The following is a 20,802-nucleotide window of genomic DNA, read 5'->3' as shown; positions in this document are numbered from 1 at the left end:
ATCATGATGTCTAGTGAGACGTTACAGAACAGACTGGATCATGATGTCTAGTGAGACGTTACAGAACAGACTGGATCATGATGTCTAGTGAGACGTTACAGAACAGACTGGATCATGATGTCTAGTGAGACGTTACAGAACAGACTGGATCATGATGTCTAGTGAGACGTTACAGAACAGACTGGATCATGATGTCTAGTGAGACGTTACAGAACAGACTGGATCATGATGTCTAGTGAGACGTTACAGAACAGACTGGATCATGATGTCTAGTGAGACGTTACAGAACAGACTGGATCATGATGTCTAGTGAGACGTTACAGAACAGACTGGATCATGATGTCTAGTTATGAGACGTTACAGAACAGACTGGATCATGATGTCTAGTGAGACGTTACAGAACAGACTGGATCATGATGTCTAGTGAGACGTTACAGAACAGACTGGATCATGATGTCTAGTGAGACGTTACAGAACAGACTGGATCATGATGTCTAGTGAGACGTTACAGAACAGACTGGATCATGATGTCTAGTGAGACGTTACAGAACAGACTGGATCATGATGTCTAGTGAGACGTTACAGAACAGACTGGATCATGATGTCTAGTGAGACGTTACAGAACAGACTGGATCATGATGTCTAGTGAGACGTTACAGAACAGACTGGATCATGATGTCTAGTGAGACGTTACAGAACAGACTGGATCATGATGTCTACTGAGACGTTACAGAACAGACTGGATCATGATGTCTAGTCTATGAGACGTTACAGAACAGACTGGATCATGATGTCTAGCTGAGACGTTACAGAACAGACTGGATCATGATGTCTAGTGAGACGTTACAGAACAGACTGGATCATGATGTCTAGTGAGACGTTACAGAACAGACTGGATCATGATGTCTAGTGAGACGTTACAGAACAGACTGGATCATGATGTCTAGTGAGACGTTACAGAACAGACTGGATCATGATGTCTAGTGAGACGTTACAGAACAGACTGGATCATGATGTCTAGTGAGACGTTACAGAACAGACTGGATCATGATGTCTACTGAGACGTTACAGAACAGACTGGATCATGATGTCTAGCTGAGACGTTACAGAACAGACTGGATCATGATGTCTAGTGAGACGTTACAGAACAGACTGGATCATGATGTCTAGTGAGACGTTACAGAACAGACTGGATCATGATGTCTAGTGAGACGTTACAGAACAGACTGGATCATGATGTCTACTGAGACGTTACAGAACAGACTGGATCATGATGTCTACTGAGACGTTACAGAACAGACTGGATCATGATGTCTAGTTACTGAGACGTTACAGAACAGACTGGATCATGATGTCTAGCTGAGACGTTACAGAACAGACTGGATCATGATGTCTAGTTAGTGAGACGTTACAGAACAGACTGGATCATGATGTCTAGTGAGACGTTACAGAACAGACTGGATCATGATGTCTAGTGAGACGTTACAGAACAGACTGGATCATGATGTCTAGTGAGACGTTACAGAACAGACTGGATCATGATGTCTAGTGAGACGTTACAGAACAGACTGGATCATGATGTCTAGCTGAGACGTTACAGAACAGACTGGATCATGATGTCTAGTGAGACGTTACAGAACAGACTGGATCATGATGTCTAGTGAGACGTTACAGAACAGACTGGATCATGATGTCTAGTGAGACGTTACAGAACAGACTGGATCATGATGTCTAGTGAGACGTTACAGAACAGACTGGATCATGATGTCTAGTGAGACGTTACAGAACAGACTGGATCATGATGTCTACTGAGACGTTACAGAACAGACTGGATCATGATGTCTAGCTGAGACGTTACAGAACAGACTGGATCATGATGTCTACTGAGACGTTACAGAACAGACTGGATCATGATGTCTACTGAGACGTTACAGAACAGACTGGATCATGATGTCTAGCTGAGACGTTACAGAACAGACTGGATCATGATGTCTACTGAGACGTTACAGAACAGACTGGATCATGATGTCTACTGAGACGTTACAGAACAGACTGGATCATGATGTCTACTGAGACGTTACAGAACAGACTGGATCATGATGTCTACTGAGACGTTACAGAACAGACTGGATCATGATGTCTACTGAGACGTTACAGAACAGACTGGATCATGATGTCTACTGAGACGTTACAGAACAGACTGGATCATGATGTCTACTGAGACGTTACAGAACAGACTGGATCATGATGTCTACTGAGACGTTACAGAACAGACTGGATCATGATGTCTACTGAGACGTTACAGAACAGACTGGATCATGATGTCTACTGAGACGTTACAGAACAGACTGGATCATGATGTCTACTGAGACGTTACAGAACAGACTGGATCATGATGTCTACTGAGACGTTACAGAACAGACTGGATCATGATGTCTAGTGAGACGTTACAGAACAGACTGGATCATGATGTCTAGTGAGACGTTACAGAACAGACTGGATCATGATGTCTAGTGAGACGTTACAGAACAGACTGGATCATGATGTCTAGTGAGACGTTACAGAACAGACTGGATCATGATGTCTAGTGAGACGTTACAGAACAGACTGGATCATGATGTCTAGTGAGACGTTACAGAACAGACTGGATCATGATGTCTAGTGAGACGTTACAGAACAGACTGGATCATGATGTCTAGTGAGACGTTACAGAACAGACTGGATCATGATGTCTAGTGAGACGTTACAGAACAGACTGGATCATGATGTCTAGTGAGACGTTACAGAACAGACTGGATCATGATGTCTAGTGAGACGTTACAGAACAGACTGGATCATGATGTCTAGTGAGACGTTACAGAACAGACTGGATCATGATGTCTAGTGAGACGTTACAGAACAGACTGGATCATGATGTCTAGTGAGACGTTACAGAACAGACTGGATCATGATGTCTAGTGAGACGTTACAGAACAGACTGGATCATGATGTCTAGTGAGACGTTACAGAACAGACTGGATCATGATGTCTAGTGAGACGTTACAGAACAGACTGGATCATGATGTCTAGTGAGACGTTACAGAACAGACTGGATCATGATGTCTAGTGAGACGTTACAGAACAGACTGGATCATGATGTCTAGTGAGACGTTACAGAACAGACTGGATCATGATGTCTAGTGAGACGTTACAGAACAGACTGGATCATGATGTCTAGTGAGACGTTACAGAACAGACTGGATCATGATGTCTAGTGAGACGTTACAGAACAGACTGGATCATGATGTCTAGTGAGACGTTACAGAACAGACTGGATCATGATGTCTAGTGAGACGTTACAGAACAGACTGGATCATGATGTCTAGTGAGACGTTACAGAACAGACTGGATCATGATGTCTAGTGAGACGTTACAGAACAGACTGGATCATGATGTCTAGTGAGACGTTACAGAACAGACTGGATCATGATGTCTAGTGAGACGTTACAGAACAGACTGGATCATGATGTCTAGTGAGACGTTACAGAACAGACTGGATCATGATGTCTAGTGAGACGTTACAGAACAGACTGGATCATGATGTCTAGTGAGACGTTACAGAACAGACTGGATCATGATGTCTAGTGAGACGTTACAGAACAGACTGGATCATGATGTCTAGTGAGACGTTACAGAACAGACTGGATCATGATGTCTAGTGAGACGTTACAGAACAGACTGGATCATGATGTCTAGTGAGACGTTACAGAACAGACTGGATCATGATGTCTAGTGAGACGTTACAGAACAGACTGGATCATGATGTCTAGTGAGACGTTACAGAACAGACTGGATCATGATGTCTAGTGAGACGTTACAGAACAGACTGGATCATGATGTCTAGTGAGACGTTACAGAACAGACTGGATCATGATGTCTAGTGAGACGTTACAGAACAGACTGGATCATGATGTCTAGTGAGACGTTACAGAACAGACTGGATCATGATGTCTAGTGAGACGTTACAGAACAGACTGGATCATGATGTCTAGTGAGACGTTACAGAACAGACTGGATCATGATGTCTAGTGAGACGTTACAGAACAGACTGGATCATGATGTCTAGTGAGACGTTACAGAACAGACTGGATCATGATGTCTAGTGAGACGTTACAGAACAGACTGGATCATGATGTCTAGTGAGACGTTACAGAACAGACTGGATCATGATGTCTAGTGAGACGTTACAGAACAGACTGGATCATGATGTCTAGTGAGACGTTACAGAACAGACTGGATCATGATGTCTAGTGAGACGTTACAGAACAGACTGGATCATGATGTCTAGTGAGACGTTACAGAACAGACTGGATCATGATGTCTAGTGAGACGTTACAGAACAGACTGGATCATGATGTCTAGTGAGACGTTACAGAACAGACTGGATCATGATGTCTAGTGAGACGTTACAGAACAGACTGGATCATGATGTCTAGTGAGACGTTACAGAACAGACTGGATCATGATGTCTAGTGAGACGTTACAGAACAGACTGGATCATGATGTCTAGTGAGACGTTACAGAACAGACTGGATCATGATGTCTAGTGAGACGTTACAGAACAGACTGGATCATGATGTCTAGTGAGACGTTACAGAACAGACTGGATCATGATGTCTAGTGAGACGTTACAGAACAGACTGGATCATGATGTCTAGTGAGACGTTACAGAACAGACTGGATCATGATGTCTAGTGAGACGTTACAGAACAGACTGGATCATGATGTCTAGTGAGACGTTACAGAACAGACTGGATCATGATGTCTAGTGAGACGTTACAGAACAGACTGGATCATGATGTCTAGTGAGACGTTACAGAACAGACTGGATCATGATGTCTAGTGAGACGTTACAGAACAGACTGGATCATGATGTCTAGTGAGACGTTACAGAACAGACTGGATCATGATGTCTAGTGAGACGTTACAGAACAGACTGGATCATGATGTCTAGTGAGACGTTACAGAACAGACTGGATCATGATGTCTAGTGAGACGTTACAGAACAGACTGGATCATGATGTCTAGTGAGACGTTACAGAACAGACTGGATCATGATGTCTAGTGAGACGTTACAGAACAGACTGGATCATGATGTCTAGCTGAGACGTTACAGAACAGACTGGATCATGATGTCTAGTGAGACGTTACAGAACAGACTGGATCATGATGTCTAGTGAGACGTTACAGAACAGACTGGATCATGATGTCTAGTGAGACGTTACAGAACAGACTGGATCATGATGTCTAGTGAGACGTTACAGAACAGACTGGATCATGATGTCTAGTGAGACGTTACAGAACAGACTGGATCATGATGTCTAGTGAGACGTTACAGAACAGACTGGATCATGATGTCTAGTGAGACGTTACAGAACAGACTGGATCATGATGTCTAGTGAGACGTTACAGAACAGACTGGATCATGATGTCTACTGAGACGTTACAGAACAGACTGGATCATGATGGTCTAGTCTACTGAGACGTTACAGAACAGACTGGATCATGATGTCTAGTGAGACGTTACAGAACAGACTGGATCATGATGTCTAGTGAGACGTTACAGAACAGACTGGATCATGATGTCTACTGAGACGTTACAGAACAGACTGGATCATGATGTCTACTGAGACGTTACAGAACAGACTGGATCATGATGTCCACTGAGACGTTACAGAACAGACTGGATCATGATGTCTAGTCTACTGAGACGTTACAGAACAGACTGGATCATGATGTCTAGCTGAGACGTTACAGAACAGACTGGATCATGATGTCTAGTGAGACGTTACAGAACAGACTGGATCATGATGTCTAGTGAGGCGTTACAGAACAGACTGGATCATGATGTCTAGTGAGACGTTACAGAACAGACTGGATCATGATGTCTAGTGAGACGTTACAGAACAGAGAGAACAGGAGACAGCGTCCTCAGTAAGTCAACTTCTATCTTTGACAGCAAGCTTTAAACAGTCACAGCCGCTGAGTGACGTGTACACACACACACACACAACGTGATTGCTAACAGGAAACAGCTGGATTGCAGGCTGCAGACACACACACCCACAGGATGCAGGCAGGCAGCTGCCACTGAGCAGACTGAGTTTTACAGGCAATAACACCCTCAGCATCTGCACTAGTCCATTTCAACTCCTGTTTCAGACTAACACAGACACACGTGAATGACTAATGAGGGAGAAAGTTAGGCGCACAAATATCATACCCCCAAAAAATGCTAACCTCTCTGGTTATTGTAATGGTGAGAGGTTAGCATGTCTTGGGGGGGGGGGTTATGATATAAAATGCTAACCTCTCTGGTTATTGTAATGGTGAGAGGTTAGGGTATGATATAAAATGCTAACCTCTCTGGTTATTGTAATGGTGAGAGGTTAGCATGTCTTGAGGGGGGTTATGATATAAAATGCTAACCTCTCTGGTTATTGTAATGGTGAGAGGTTAGCATGTCTTGGGGGGGTTATGATATAAAATGCTAACCTCTCTGGTTATTGTAATGGTGAGAGGTTAGCATGTCTTGGGGGGGGGGGGGTTATGATATAAAATGCTAACCTCTCTGGTTATTGTAATGGTGAGAGGTTAGCATGTCTTGGGGGGGGGGGGGTTATGATATATAATGCTAACCTCTCTGGTTATTGTAATGGTGAGAGGTTAGCATGTCTTGAGGGGGGTTATGATATAAAATGCTAACCTCTCTGGTTATTGTAATGGAGAGAGGTTAGTTAAATAAAAGGGTACATATGGTGAACCTCATAGTATCATTTAAAATCCAAATTGCTGAGGTACAGAGCCAAAACAAAACGTGTCACTGTCCCAATACTTGAAGCTCACTGTCCTGTCTCGTCAAATTAAACAGATCTTTAATTTTTTTCTTTATGGATGTTGTGGTTGTTGACGGCTCATAAATCACACTGAAATGTACATTATTTAGGCTCCAATTCAAATATATGCATCTATTATTGTAGAGATTTAAAAACTTCATAACTCAGGTTCTGAGAATTTAAAAATAACTGGATTTGGGTCAGTGTAGACCCCCCCCCCCATATCTCAAACCCTTAAGGACAGCCAGTATAACTATTCAACCCCCCCCCCCCCCCCCCCCCGTTACACCCCATCCTAAATTATTCCTCCTTGCCCCCTCTATAGTGTTGTCACGATACCGATACCCACCACTACCCCCCACAGCATCACGATAACCCACCCACAGCGTCACGATACCAAGGCAGAAAAAGTAGGTATATTAGCCCAAGTTACAGAATGGCACTTGATCCAGACAGAAACTCAGCTAGTGCTCTGTTCAAATCATTGGGGCAGTTCAATATCATTACATTAACACTGTACTTGTCAACATTTTTTCCCCAGAGACCACCATGTATGCATTAATGAATCAATTATACAATCAAATGACTGTTTACCAATCTAACTACATAATAACATCATGTTAGTCATTTATTTGAATGGTTAATCTCTATTGATAAACTGGGTGACTCAAGATGTAGCCCGGGTCTATCCACAATACAGGTGAATACATATTCAATAGGATGCATTGAGTTATTGAGCTTGTTGTGGCTGATTTCGTTGGGCTACAGATGATAAACATTTAGGATATATTGTATTGGCAAACGGCCAAGAGAACATACAGTATTATTTTGAATTGTATTGATCCACATTTGCATAGTTGACGCTTCTTTTATAAAAAGGGTGCACTGTCTCTTTAACCAGTAACGACATCATGAGGCAAGGAGGGGCCGGCCCAGGGGTCAGTCAGCTGACCCAATAGGTCATCTTTGGGAGAGGCGTGAGACAGACTGAATAGGAGAATGAATACTGGTTTTTGGTGGCAATCAGTTTTGAGAAAGAAAAGCTGCATATTTCGCAAACAAAGTACTAGGAGTAGTGAATTGATGTTAGGTTTAGTTGTTAGCTAGCAGGGAAAGTTAGCCTAAAAGGCTGGAAGCTACCGGTATCTTCTAGCATTGTCAAGTTATTCTAGCCTGTATGGACATTGTATTTATTTGTAATTTATATTGAACTTTTATTTAAACTAGGCAAGTCAGTTAAGAACAAATTATTATTTACAATGACGGCCTAGGAACAGTGGGGTAACTGCGACAGATTTTTACCTTGTCAGCTCGGGGATTCGATCTAGCTTCCTTTTTCGGCTACCCGCCGCCCCTCTCACCGCCAGGCTACCCGCCGCCCATTTCACCGCTAGGCTACCCGCCTCCCCGCTAGAATACCCGCCGCCCCGCTAGGCTGCCCCTCACCGCCAGGCTACCCGCCGCCCCGCTAGGCTACCCGCCGCCCCGCTAGGCTACCCGCCGCCCCGCTAGGCTACCCGCCGCCCCGCTAGGCTACCCGCCGCCCCGCTAGGCTACCCATCGCCACTCTCACCGCTAGGCTACCCGCCGCCCCATGTGAAGAGTAATTCACAGTTTCAACATTTCTACATTCCATGTCACATTATTCAAGTGTGTTAACTTCTGTGCAGTGAGTCAGCGGTGCAGACCTGATGCAGCCCAGACTCCCAGGCTAGCAGTGAGTCAGCGGTGCAGACCTGATGCAGCCCAGACTCCCAGGCTAGCAGTGAGTCAGCGGTGCAGACCTGATGCAGCCCAGACTCCCAGGCTAGCAGTGAGTCAGCGGTGCAGACCTGATGCAGTCCAGACTCCCAGGCTAGCAGTGAGTCAGCAGAGCAGACCTGATGCAGCCCAGACTCCCAGGCTAGCAGTGAGTCAGCGGTGCAGACCTGATGCAGCCCAGACTCCCAGGCTAGCAGTGGAGCAGACAGGGTGGTCTAGACCCCCCCCCCCCCCTAGACCACCAACCTCCCTAGACCCCCACCCCCAATCTCCCTAGACCCCCACCCCCCACCTCCCTAGACCCCCACCCCCCACCTCCCTAGACCCCCCCAGTCCTCCCCACCTCTTGATTTCAGATCTGTCTTTTCCTGAACCACCATTCCTCCCTTCCTGCCCTCCTCTAGTTACCCTCACTCACGCCAACGGCCCTCCAGCCGGAGGTCACGCCAACAGCTGAGGTAAAATCATTAACAATACCTCCTCTCTCCCTCACTCCTTTTTCCCACTATACACCTCCCCTTCCATTCCCTCCCCCTCATCCACTCTCCCTTTCCCTTTCCCTCCCCCTCATCCACTCTCCCTCCCCCTCATCCACTCTCCCTCCCCCTCATCCACTCTCCCTCCCCCTCATCCACTCTCCCTCCCCCTCATCCACTCTCCCTCCCCCTCATCCACTCTCCCTCCCCCTCATCCACTCTCTCTTTACATCCATATTCCTTTCTCTACCTCCCCCTCATCCCCTCCCACCACGTTCCTTGACTTCCGCTCCACTTCAGTCCAATCAACATCTCCCAACCAGTCCCACCCACAGAAACCAGCCCCCTCCGCACACGGCCCAGAGGTACGGACCTGACAGTTTCTCTCTCACGATGAGGTCATATCTGTAAACACTAGAAGAGCTGCTGGAGCACGATATCATGACTGTGTGTGTGTGTGTGTGTGTGTGTGTGTGTGTGTGTGTGTGTGTGTGTCTTACCTTGTCACCCTCCTCTCCACAGGCATGGTCAGGATGGCTCCTCCCTCCTATGGCTCCTAGACACAGAGATATCATTATTAACAGTGGTAGACTGGCCCCTAGACAGAGAGATACCATTATTAACAGTGGTAGACTGGCCCCTAGACAGAGATACCATTATTAACAGTGGTAGACTGGCTCATAGACAGAGATACCATTATTAACAGTGGTAGACTGGCCCCATGGCTCCTAGACAGAGATACCATTATTAACAGTGGTAGACTAGCCCCTAGACAGAGATACCATTATTAACAGTGGTAGACTGGCCCCTAGACAGAGATACCATTATTAACAGTGGTAGACTGGCCCCTAGACAGAGATACCATTATTAACAGTGGTAGACTGGCCCCTAGACAGAGATACCATTATTAACAGTGGTAGACTGGCCCCTACGGCCCCTAGACAGAGATACCATTATGAACAGTGGTAGACTGGCCCCTAGACAGAGATACCATTATTAACAGTGGTAGACTGGCCCCATGGCCCCTAGACAGAGATACCATTATTAACAGTGGTAGGCTGGCCCCATGGCCCCTAGACAGAGAGATACCATTATTAACAGTGGTAGACTGGTCCCATAGCCCCTAGACAGAGATACCATTATTAACAGTGGTAGACTGGCCCCATGGCCCCTAGACAGAGATACCATTATTAACAGTGGTAGACTGGCCCCATGGCCCCTAGACAGAGAGATACCATTATTAACAGTGGTAGACTGGCCCCATAGCCCCAAGACAGAGATACCCTTATTAACAGTGGTAGACTGGCCCCATGGCCCCTAGACAGAGATACCATTATTAACAGTGGTAGACTGGCCCCTAGACAGAGATACCATTATTAACAGTGGTAGACTGGCCCCTAGACAGAGATACCATTATTAACAGTGGTAGACTGGCCCCATGGCCCCTAGACAGAGATACCATTATTAACAGTGGTAGACTGGCCCCTAGACACAGAGATACCATTATTAACAGTGGTAGACTGGCCCCTAGACAGATATACCATTATTAACAGTGGTAGACTGGCCCCTAGACAGAGAGATACCATTATTAACAGTGGTAGACTGGCCCAATGGCCCCTAGACAGAGATACCATTATTAACAGTGGTAGACTGGCCCCTAGACAGAGAGATACCATTATTAACAGTGGTAGACTGGCCCCTAGACAGAGATGCCCCATGGCGAGATGATGCTAAGGCTATAGAGACTAGATGATGCTATAGAGACTAGATGATGCTAGGGCTATAGAGACTAGACGATACTAGGGCTATAGAGACTAGACGATACTAGGGCTATAGAGACTAGACGATACTAGGGCTATAAAGACTAGACGATACTAGGGCTATAAAGACTAGACGATACTAGGGCTATAGAGACTAGACGATACTAAGGCTATAGAGACTAGACGATACTAAGGCTATAGAGACTAGACGATCCTAAGGCTATAGAGACTAGACGATCCTAAGGCTATAGAGACTAGACGATACTAAGGCTATAGAGACTAGACGATACTAGGGCTATAGAGACTAGACGATACTAGGGCTATAGAGACTAGACGATACTAAGGCTATAGAGACTAGACGATACTAAGGCTATAGAGACTAGATGATCCTAAGGCTATAGAGACTAGATGATGCTAAGGCTATAGAGACTAGATGATGCTAAGGCTATAGAGACTAGATGATCCTAAGGCTATAGAGACTAGATGATACTAGGGCTATAGAGACTAGATGATCCTAAGGCTACAGAGACTAGATGATGCTAAGGCTATAGAGACTAGATGATCCTAAGGCTACAGAGACTAGATGATGCTAAGGCTATAGAGACTAGATGATCCTAAGGCTATAGAGACTAGATGATACTAAGGCTATAGAGACTAGACGATACTAGGGCTATAGAGACTAGATGCTACTAGGGCTATAGAGACTAGACGATACTAGGGCTATAGAGACTAGATGATACTAGGGCTATAGAGACTAGATGATACTAGGGCTATAGAGACTAGATGATACTAGGGCTATAGAGACTAGATGATACTAGGGCTATAGAGACTAGACGATACTAGGGCTATAGAGACTAGATGCTACTAGGGCTATAGAGACTAGACGATACTAGGGCTATAGAGACTAGATGATACTAGGGCTATAGAGACTAGATGATACTAGGGCTATAGAGACTAGATGATACTAGGGCTATAGAGACTAGATGATACTAGGGCTATAGAGACTAGATGATACTAAGGCTATAGAGACTAGACGATACTAGGGCTATAGAGACTAGACGATACTAGGGCTATAGAGACTAGATGCTACTAGGGCTATAGAGACTAGATGATACTAGGGTTATAAAGACTGTATTGACTAGATGCTACTAGGGTTATAAAAGGCTTAGAGATTTAACTATTGTTGTTTTCATTATCAAACATCTGGACCTCAACATACAAACATGTTTGTGTGAGTTAGCGTCTCGTGTGTGTGTGTGTGTGTGTGAGTTAGCGTCTCGTGTGTGTGTGTGTGTGTGTGTGTGTGTGTGTGTGTGTGTGTGAGTGAGTGAGATCAGAGAGAGTAAAGGACTAGCTACACTCTTTACATTCAGAAGCAAAAAACAATATAGCAAACACACACACACGCACCAAACACACACACGCACACACACACCCCCCAAACACACACAGGCACCAAACACACAGGCACCAAACACACAGGCACCAAACACACAGGCACCAAACACACACGCACCAAACACACACGCACCAAACACACACGGCAAAGCCATTAATCCAGGATTAAAGCAGCAGTTTTCAGATGACATCACCCCCAGACTGTTACCCTGTTTCATCTTCTATTCAGTGGGTTTGTTTTCCTTCTGGAGGTCTGACTGAGGTGACATCACACTACCAGAAGTACTGACACTAACAGCCCTGGTCTGTCCTGGACTTCTCCCATGTGGACACTGGAGGCTCAAATGACTCTACACACCATGGGACAGGAGAGAACAGGACAGCGGGCCTGACAGAGTGGATGTGTCAGGGTTGCCATGGGTGAGAGGGGGGGATAGAGTGGATGTGTCAGGGTTGCCATGGGTGAGAGGGGGGGATAGAGTGGATGTGTCAGGGTTGCCATGGGTGAGAGGGGGATAGAGTGGATGTGTCAGGGTTGCTATGGGTGAGAGGGGGGGATATAGTGGATGTGTCAGGGTTGCCATGGGTGAGAGGGGGGGATAGAGTGGATGTGTCAGGGTTGCCATGGGTGAGAGGGGGATAGAGTGGATGTGTCAGGGTTGCTATGGGTGAGAGGGGGGGATATAGTGGATGTGTCAGGGTTGCCATGGGTGAGAGGGGGGGATATAGTGGATGTGTCAGGGTTGCCATGGGTGAGAGGGGGGGATAGAGTGGATGTGTCAGGGTTGCTATGGGTGAGATGGGGGAAATAGTGGATGTGTCAGGGTTGCCATGGGTGAGAGGGGGGGATAGAGTGGATGTGTCAGGGTTGCTATGGGTGAGAGGGGGGGATATAGTGGATGTGTCAGGGTTGCCATGGGTGAGAGGGGGGGATAGAGTGGATGTGTCAGGGTTGCCATGGGTGAGAGGGGGGGATAGAGTGGATGTGTCAGGGTTGCTATGGGTGAGAGGGGGGGATAGAGTGGATGTGTCAGGGTTGCCATGGGTGAGAGGGGGGGATAGAGTGGATGTGTCAGGGATGCCATGGGTGAGAGGGGGATAGAGTGGATGTGTCAGGGATGCCATGGGTGAGATGGGGGATATAGTGGATGTGTCAGGGATGCCATGGGTGAGATGGGGGATATAGTGGATGTGTCAGGGGTGAGATGGGGGATATAGTGGATGTGTCAGGGTTGCCATAGTTGAGAGGGGGGATATAGTGGATGTGTCATGGGTGAGGGGGGGTAGAGTGGATGTGTCAGGGGATGCCATGGGTGAGAGGGGGGGATATAGTGGATGTATCAGGGGATGCCAATCGGTGAGGGGGGATAGAGTAGATGTGTCAGGGTTGCCATGGGGATGTGGAAAATAAATAAGAGGAGGAGAGACTGGAGGAGGGGGAGAGAGAGGAGACAGAGGCATGGGTAAGATATATGGAGGAGAGGAGACTGTGGGATGGTGGGACAGAGAGAGGGGGGGGAGAGAGGAGACAGAGGCATGGGTAAGATATATGGAGGGGAGGAGAGGAGACTGGGGGATGGTGGGACAGAGAGGAGACCGAGTATGGAGAGAGATAGATTGTGGCTTCTCTTGACTGCTATTGATTTTCTGTAAGCTTCAGAGTGCATCAGCTGTAAGGGGGATGGTGGGAGAGAGAGACAGGGGATGGTGGGAGAGAGAGAGAGAGAGGGAGGGGGGGGGGGATCAGCTTCAGAGTGCATCGGCTATTTCTATCAATTTCCTCTTCTCCTCCTCCCTCCATTATTTTGTCACCATTTCTCCCTCCAACACATTGCACCCTCTCTCTACGCATCACCAGCCCCCCCCCACATCTCTTCTTCATGTCACCCCCCCTCTCTCATCCTCTCCATCCCTCATTAACACATCCCCTTCTAGCTCTCCTCTTTCATATCGTTCTCCCTCCATCTCTCTCTCATCAGTAGTTGGTGAGATTATTTCTTACTAACTTTTCACATCTAAAAACGAGAGAAATTGAGAGGCGAGAGAAAGAGAGGCGAGAAAGTAAGGAGAGAGAGAGAGAAGCGAGAGAGAGAGAAGCGAGAGAGTTAAGCGAGAGAGTTAAGCGAGAGAGAGAGAGAAGCGAGAGAGACACACAGGAAGATCTTAAGATATCTGAACACAACAGACTTCAGCACCAGCCTTGTAGAATACAATGAGGCCTTCGCCACAGACACACTAAAAAACGATCTCGTAAAAACAAAAACAGAGAATAAGCAAAGCACATGTGACTGACAGCACCAGTGTGTGTGTGTGTGTGTGTGTGTGTGTGTGTGTGTGTGTGTGTGTGTCAGCCAATAAGTGGCGCTTCCCATTGTAGACACAGGAATGACACTCCCCCTTTCCCTGCCACCCTCCCTCTCTCCCTAAATTTGACTTTCCCCTTCTGCCCTTCTTGTTTTCATTCTCTCGCCCCCCAACTCTGTAGTAGCAACAATAGTGATGTAATGATCTCCATGTCTCTCCATGTCCCAAATGGCACCTTATTCCCTTATATAGTACACTAGTGTTAAACAGGACCCAATAGACCTCTGGTCACTAGTGTTAAACAGGACCCAATAGACCTCTCTGGTCACTAGTGTTAAACAGGACCCAACAAAGCTCTGGTCACTAGTGTTAAACAGGACGCACTAGACCTCTCTGGTCACTAGTGTTAAACAGGACCCAATAGACCTCTCTGGTCACTAGTGTTAAACAGGACCCAATAGACCTCTCTGGTCACTAGTGTTAAACAGGACCCAATAGACCTCTGGTCACTAGTGTTAAACAGGACCCAATAGATCTCTCTGGTCACTAGTGTTAAACAGGACCCAATAGATCTCTCTGGTCACTAGTGTTAAACAGGACCCAATAGATCTCTCTGGTCACTAGTGTTAAACAGGACCCAATAGACCTCTCTGGTCACTAGTGTTAAACAGGACCCAATAGACCTCTCTGGTCACTAGTGTTAAACAGGACCCAATAGACCTCTCTGGTCACTAGTGTTAAACAGGACCCAATAGACCTCTCTGGTCACTAGTGTTAAACAGGACCCAATAGACCTCTCTGGTCACTAGTGTTAAACAGGACCCAATAGACCTCTCTGGTCACTAGTGTTAAACAGGACCCAATAGACCTCTCTGGTCACTAGTGTTAAACAGGACCCAATAGATCTCTCTGGTCACTAGTGTTAAACAGGACCCAATAGACCTCTCTGGTCACTAGTGTTAAACAGGACTCAATAGACCTCTCTGGTCACTAGTGTTAAACAGGACCCAATAGACCTCTCTGGTCACTAGTGTTAAACAGGACCCAACAAAGCTCTGGTCACTAGTGTTAAACAGGACCCAATAGAGCTCTGGTCACTAGTGTTAAACAGGACCCAATAGAGCTCTGGTCACTAGTGTTAAACAGGACCCAATAGACCTCTCTGGTCACTAGTGTTAAACAGGACCCAATAGAGCTCTGGTCACTAGTGTTAAACAGGACCCAATAGAGCTCTGGTCACTAGTGTTAAACAGGACCCAACAGACCTCTCTGGTCACTCGTGTTAAACAGGACCCCATAGAGCTTTCTGGTCACTAGAGTTCTGGTCTAATGTAATACACTAAACAGGGATCTATTTGTGAAAAACCCTCTTTGCTGCTGATACAGTTCTGTTCCTCCTGCTCCAAAGCCAGCCCACCCAGACAGCCAGTAAACAAGGCCCACACACACAGGCCACTCCCTAACACTTACACTCTAAAACCAGACTCAACAACACTACACATGTAAACCCCACACACACACACACAAACCTTCTCTCCTTTACTCTCCACTCGCTCTCTTCACGCCCTCTTCCTGCTTCACTGACAGACAGGACTCACCTGAGAGACTCTCCTTCTGTCCTCCTCAATCTCTCTCTCTTCACCCCCTCTTCCTGCTTCACTGACAGACAGGGCTCAGCTGAGAGACTCTCCTTCTGTCCTCTCTTCCAAAAGCCAAGCCGAGTCTTTTCCCTCTAGTCACTATATTGTTGTCCTTCAACCCTCCCACTCCATTTCTGCCTCTCTACAACTTCAGTAGAATGTGAAGCTAGCCAGCTGTACTGTGTTCTGCTGCTGCTACATTTACTTCACACACACACACACACACACACACACACATTGCATAACTGTTACAACAGAAACTGAACAGAGAGAGAAGAGAGACAGGCCTAAACAGAGAGAAGAACAGGAAGAGAGAAGGGGAAAGAGGGTGAAGGAGAGAGGAAACAGAACCTAACTAGAGAGAGAGCGAGAACATGATAGATAGAGTGCAGATTTGGCTAGTGGGGCTTGTGTCTCTTGTTGGTGAGAACTCATGAACATAGGAGAAAGGGAGAAATTACATAAACAAGTGTCAATCCCTCCCCCTCATTCTCTCTTTGGCTGACACATTCTCCCTTGTAAACGCTCCTCAGCCCTCCCCCCCCAGACAGACAGCGTCGGCCCCCTCCCCCCCCCAACAGACAGCGTCGGCCCCCTCCCCCCCCAGACAGACAGCGTCGGCCCCCTCCCCCCCCAGACAGACAGCGTCGGCCCCCTCCCCCCCCAGACAGACAGCGTCGGCCCCCTCCCCCCCCAGACAGACAGCGTCGGCCCCCTCCCCCCCCCAGACAGACAGCGTCGGCCCCCTCCCCCCCAGACAGACAGCGTCGGCCCCCTCCCCCCCCCAGACAGACAGCGTCGGCCCCCTCCCCCCCCCAGACAGACAGCGTCGGCCCCCTCCCCCCCCAGACAGACAGCGTCGGCCCCCTCCCCCCCCAGACAGACAGCGTCGGCCCCCTCCCCCCCAGACAGACAGCGTCGGCCCCCTCCCCCTCAGACAGACAGCGTCGGCCCCCTCCCCCTCAGACAGACAGCGTCGGCCCCCTCCCCCTCAGACAGACAGCGTCGGCCCCCTCCCCCCCCCAGACAGACAGCGTCGGCCCCCTCCCCCCTCAGACAGACAGCGTCGGCCCCCTCCCCCCCAGACAGACAGCGTCGGCCCCCTCCCCCCTCAGACAGACAGCGTCGGCCCCCTCCCCCCCCAGACAGACAGCGTCGGCCCCCTCCCCCCCCAGACAGACAGCGTCGGCCCCCTCCCCCCCCCAGACAGACAGCGTCGGCCCCCTCCCCCCTCAGACAGACTAGACTTAGAAACCTACAAGCAAAAGCCCTGTCCCTGGTCTGGTTCATTCTGAATGGTCTTAACCGCCTCTGTCCCTGGTCTGGTTCATTCTGAATGGTCTTAACCGCCTCTGTCCCTGGTCTGGTTCATTCTGAATGGTCTTAACCGCCTCTGTCCCTGGTCTGGTTCATTCTGAATGGTCTTAACCGCCTCTGTCCCTGGTCTGGTTCATTCTGAATGGTCTTAACCGCCTCTGTCCCTGGTCTGGTTCATTCTGAATGGTCTTAACCGCCTCTGTCCCTGGTCTGGTTCATTCTGAATGGTCTTAACCGCCTCTGTCCCTGGTCTGGTTCATTCTGAATGGTCTTAACCGCCTCTGTCCCTGGTCTGGTTCATTCTGAATGGTCTTAACCGCCTCTGTCCCTGGTCTGGTTCATTCTGAATGGTCTTAACCGCCTCTGTCCCTGGTCTGGTTCATTCTGAATGGTCTTAAACGCCTCTGTCCCTGGTCTGGTTCATTCTGAATGGTCTTAACCGCCTCTGTCCCTGGTCTGGTTCATTCTGAATGGTCTTAACCGCCTCTGTCCCTGGTCTGGTTCATTCTGAATGGTCTTAAACGCCTCGGTCCTCCTTCAGACTGGATTTTCCTCCACAATAAACATAAAAATATCTGTCTATTCTGGGTCTGTGTATTAATATCTAGAACAAATAGATCCTTAAGTGACAATAATCCTCTCCAGGCAAAGAGTCTATGTCCCAAATGGCACCCTATTCCCTGCATAGTGCACTACGTTTAACTAGAGACCCAAAGGGCCCTGGTCTATAGTAGTGCACTACCTTTAACTAGAGGCCCAAAGGGCCCTGGTCTATAGTAGTGCACTACCTTTAACTAGAGGCCCAAAGGGCCCTGGTCTATAGTAGTGCACCACCTTTAACTAGAGGCCCTGGTCTATAGTAGTACACTACCTTTAACTAGAGGCCCAAAGGGCCCTGGTCTATAGTAGTGCACCACCTTTAACTAGAGGCCCTGGTCTATAGTAGTACACTACCTTTAACTAGAGGCCCAAAGGGCCCTGGTCTATAGTAGTGCACCACCTTTAACTAGAGGCCCTGGTCTATAGTAGTACACTACCTTTAACTAGAGGCCCAAAGGGCCCTGGTCTATAGTAGTGCACTACCTTTAACTAGAGGCCCAAAGGGCCCTGGTCTATAGTAGTACACTACCTTTAACTAGAGGCCCTGGTCTATAGTAGTGCACTACCTTTAACTAGAGGCCCTGGTCTATAGTAGTACACTACCTTTAACTAGAGGCCCTGGTCTATAGTAGTACACTACCTTTAACTAGAGGCCCAAAGGGCCCTGGTCTATAGTAGTGCACCACCTTTAACTAGAGGCCCTGGTCTATAGTAGTACACTACCTTTAACTAGAGGCCCAAAGGGCCCTGGTCTATAGTAGTACACTACCTTTAACTAGAGGCCCAAAGGGCCCTGGTCTATAGTAGTGCACTAACTTTAACTAGAGGCCCAAAGGGCCCTGGTCTATAGTAGTGCACCACCTTTAACTAGAGGCCCTGGTCTATAGTAGTACACTACCTTTAACTAGAGGCCCTGGTCTATAGTAGTGCACCACCTTTAACTAGAGGCCCAAAGGGCCCTGGTCTATAGTAGTGCACTACCTTTAACTAGAGGCCCAAAGGGCCCTGGTCTATAGTAGTACACTACCTTTAACTAGAGGCCCAAAGGGCCCTGGTCTATAGTAGTACACTACCTTTAACTAGAGGCCCAAAGGGCCCTGGTCTACAGTAGTGCACTACCTTTAACTAGAGGCCCAAAGGGCCCTGGTCTACAGTAGTACACTACCTTTAACTAGAGGCCCTGGTCTATAGTAGTACACTACCTTTAACTAGAGGCCCTGGTCTATAGTAGTACACTACCTTTAACTAGAGGCCCTGGTCTATAGTAGTACACTACCTTTAACTAGAGGCCCTGGTCTATAGTAGTACACTACCTTTAACTAGAGGCCCTGGTCTATAGTAGTACACTACCTTTAACTAGAGGCCCTGGTCTATAGTAGTGCACTACCTTTAACTAGAGGCCCTGGTCTATAGTAGTGCACTACCTTTAACTAGAGGCCCTGGTCTATAGTAGTGCACTACCTTTAACTAGAGGCCCTGGTCTATAGTAGTGCACTACCTTTAACTAGAGGCCCTGGTCTATAGTAGTGCACTACCTTTAACTAGAGGCCCTGGTCTATAGTAGTGCACTACCTTTAACTAGAGGCCCAAAGGGCCCTGGTCTATAGTAGTACACTACCTTTAACTAGAGGCCCTGGTCTATAGTAGTACACTACCTTTAACTAGAGGCCCAAAGGGCCCTGGTCTATAGTAGTACACTACCTTTAACTAGAGGCCCTGGTCTATAGTAGTGCACTACCTTTAACTAGAGGCCCAAAGGGCCCTGGTCTATAGTAGTACACTACCTTTAACTAGAGGCCCAAAGGACCCTGGTCTATAGTAGTACACTACCTTTAACTAGAGGCCCAAAGGACCCTGGTCTATAGTAGTGCACTACCTTTAACTAGAGGCCCAAAGGGCCCTGGTCTATAGTAGTACACTACCTTTAACTAGAGGCCCTGGTCTATAGTAGTACACTACCTTTAACTAGAGGCCCAAAGGACCCTGGTCTATAGTAGTACACTACCTTTAACTAGAGGCCCAAAGGACCCTGGTCTATAGTAGTGCACTACCTTTAACTAGAGGCCCAAAGGGCCCTGGTCTATAGTAGTGCACTACCTTTAACTAGAGGCCCTGGTCTATAGTAGTACACTACCTTTAACTAGAGGCCCAAAGGACCCTGGTCTATAGTAGTGCACTACCTTTAACTAGAGGCCCTGGTCTATAGTAGTGCACTACCTTTAACTAGAGGCCCTGGTCTATAGTAGTGCACTACCTTTAACTAGAGGCCCTGGTCTATAGTAGTGCACTACCTTTAACTAGAGGCCCTGGTCTATAGTAGTGCACTACCTTTAACTAGAGGCCCTGGTCTATAGTAGTACACTACCTTTAACTAGAGGCCCAAAGGGCCCTGGTCTATAGTAGTGCACTACCTTTAACTAGAGGCCCAAAGGGCCCTGGTCTATAGTAGTGCACTACCTTTAACTAGAGGCCCAAAGGGCCCTGGTCTATAGTAGTACACTACCTTTAACTAGAGGCCCTGGTCTATAGTAGTACACTACCTTTAACTAGAGGCCCAAAGGACCCTGGTCTATAGTAGTGCACTACCTTTAACTAGAAGCCCAAAGGGCCCTGGTCTATAGTAGTGCACTACCTTTAACTAGAGGCCCTGGTCTATAGTAGTACACTACCT

At 47.5% G+C, this 20,802-nt stretch overlaps 1 protein-coding gene across 2 annotated transcripts in view; it reads right to left on the bottom strand.

Moving 5' to 3' along the window:
- rnf38 (ring finger protein 38) overlaps positions 1 to 20,802 on the bottom strand; it is a 63,179-nt gene that overhangs the window by 29,773 nt on the left and 12,604 nt on the right. For both annotated transcript variants that reach the window (XM_055924138.1, XM_055924139.1), the window contains exon 3: positions 9,613 to 9,668. In XM_055924138.1, the coding sequence (XP_055780113.1) occupies positions 9,613 to 9,668 (56 nt within the window). The remainder of the gene's footprint in view (positions 1 to 9,612; positions 9,669 to 20,802) is intronic.

This window comes from Salvelinus fontinalis, chromosome 5 (assembly GCF_029448725.1).
Source record: "Salvelinus fontinalis isolate EN_2023a chromosome 5, ASM2944872v1, whole genome shotgun sequence".
In the NCBI taxonomy this organism is placed as follows: Eukaryota; Metazoa; Chordata; class Actinopteri; order Salmoniformes; family Salmonidae; genus Salvelinus; species Salvelinus fontinalis.
Note: the sequence above shows the minus strand (reverse complement) of the source record. Positions and strands in the feature narration are given on the sequence as shown.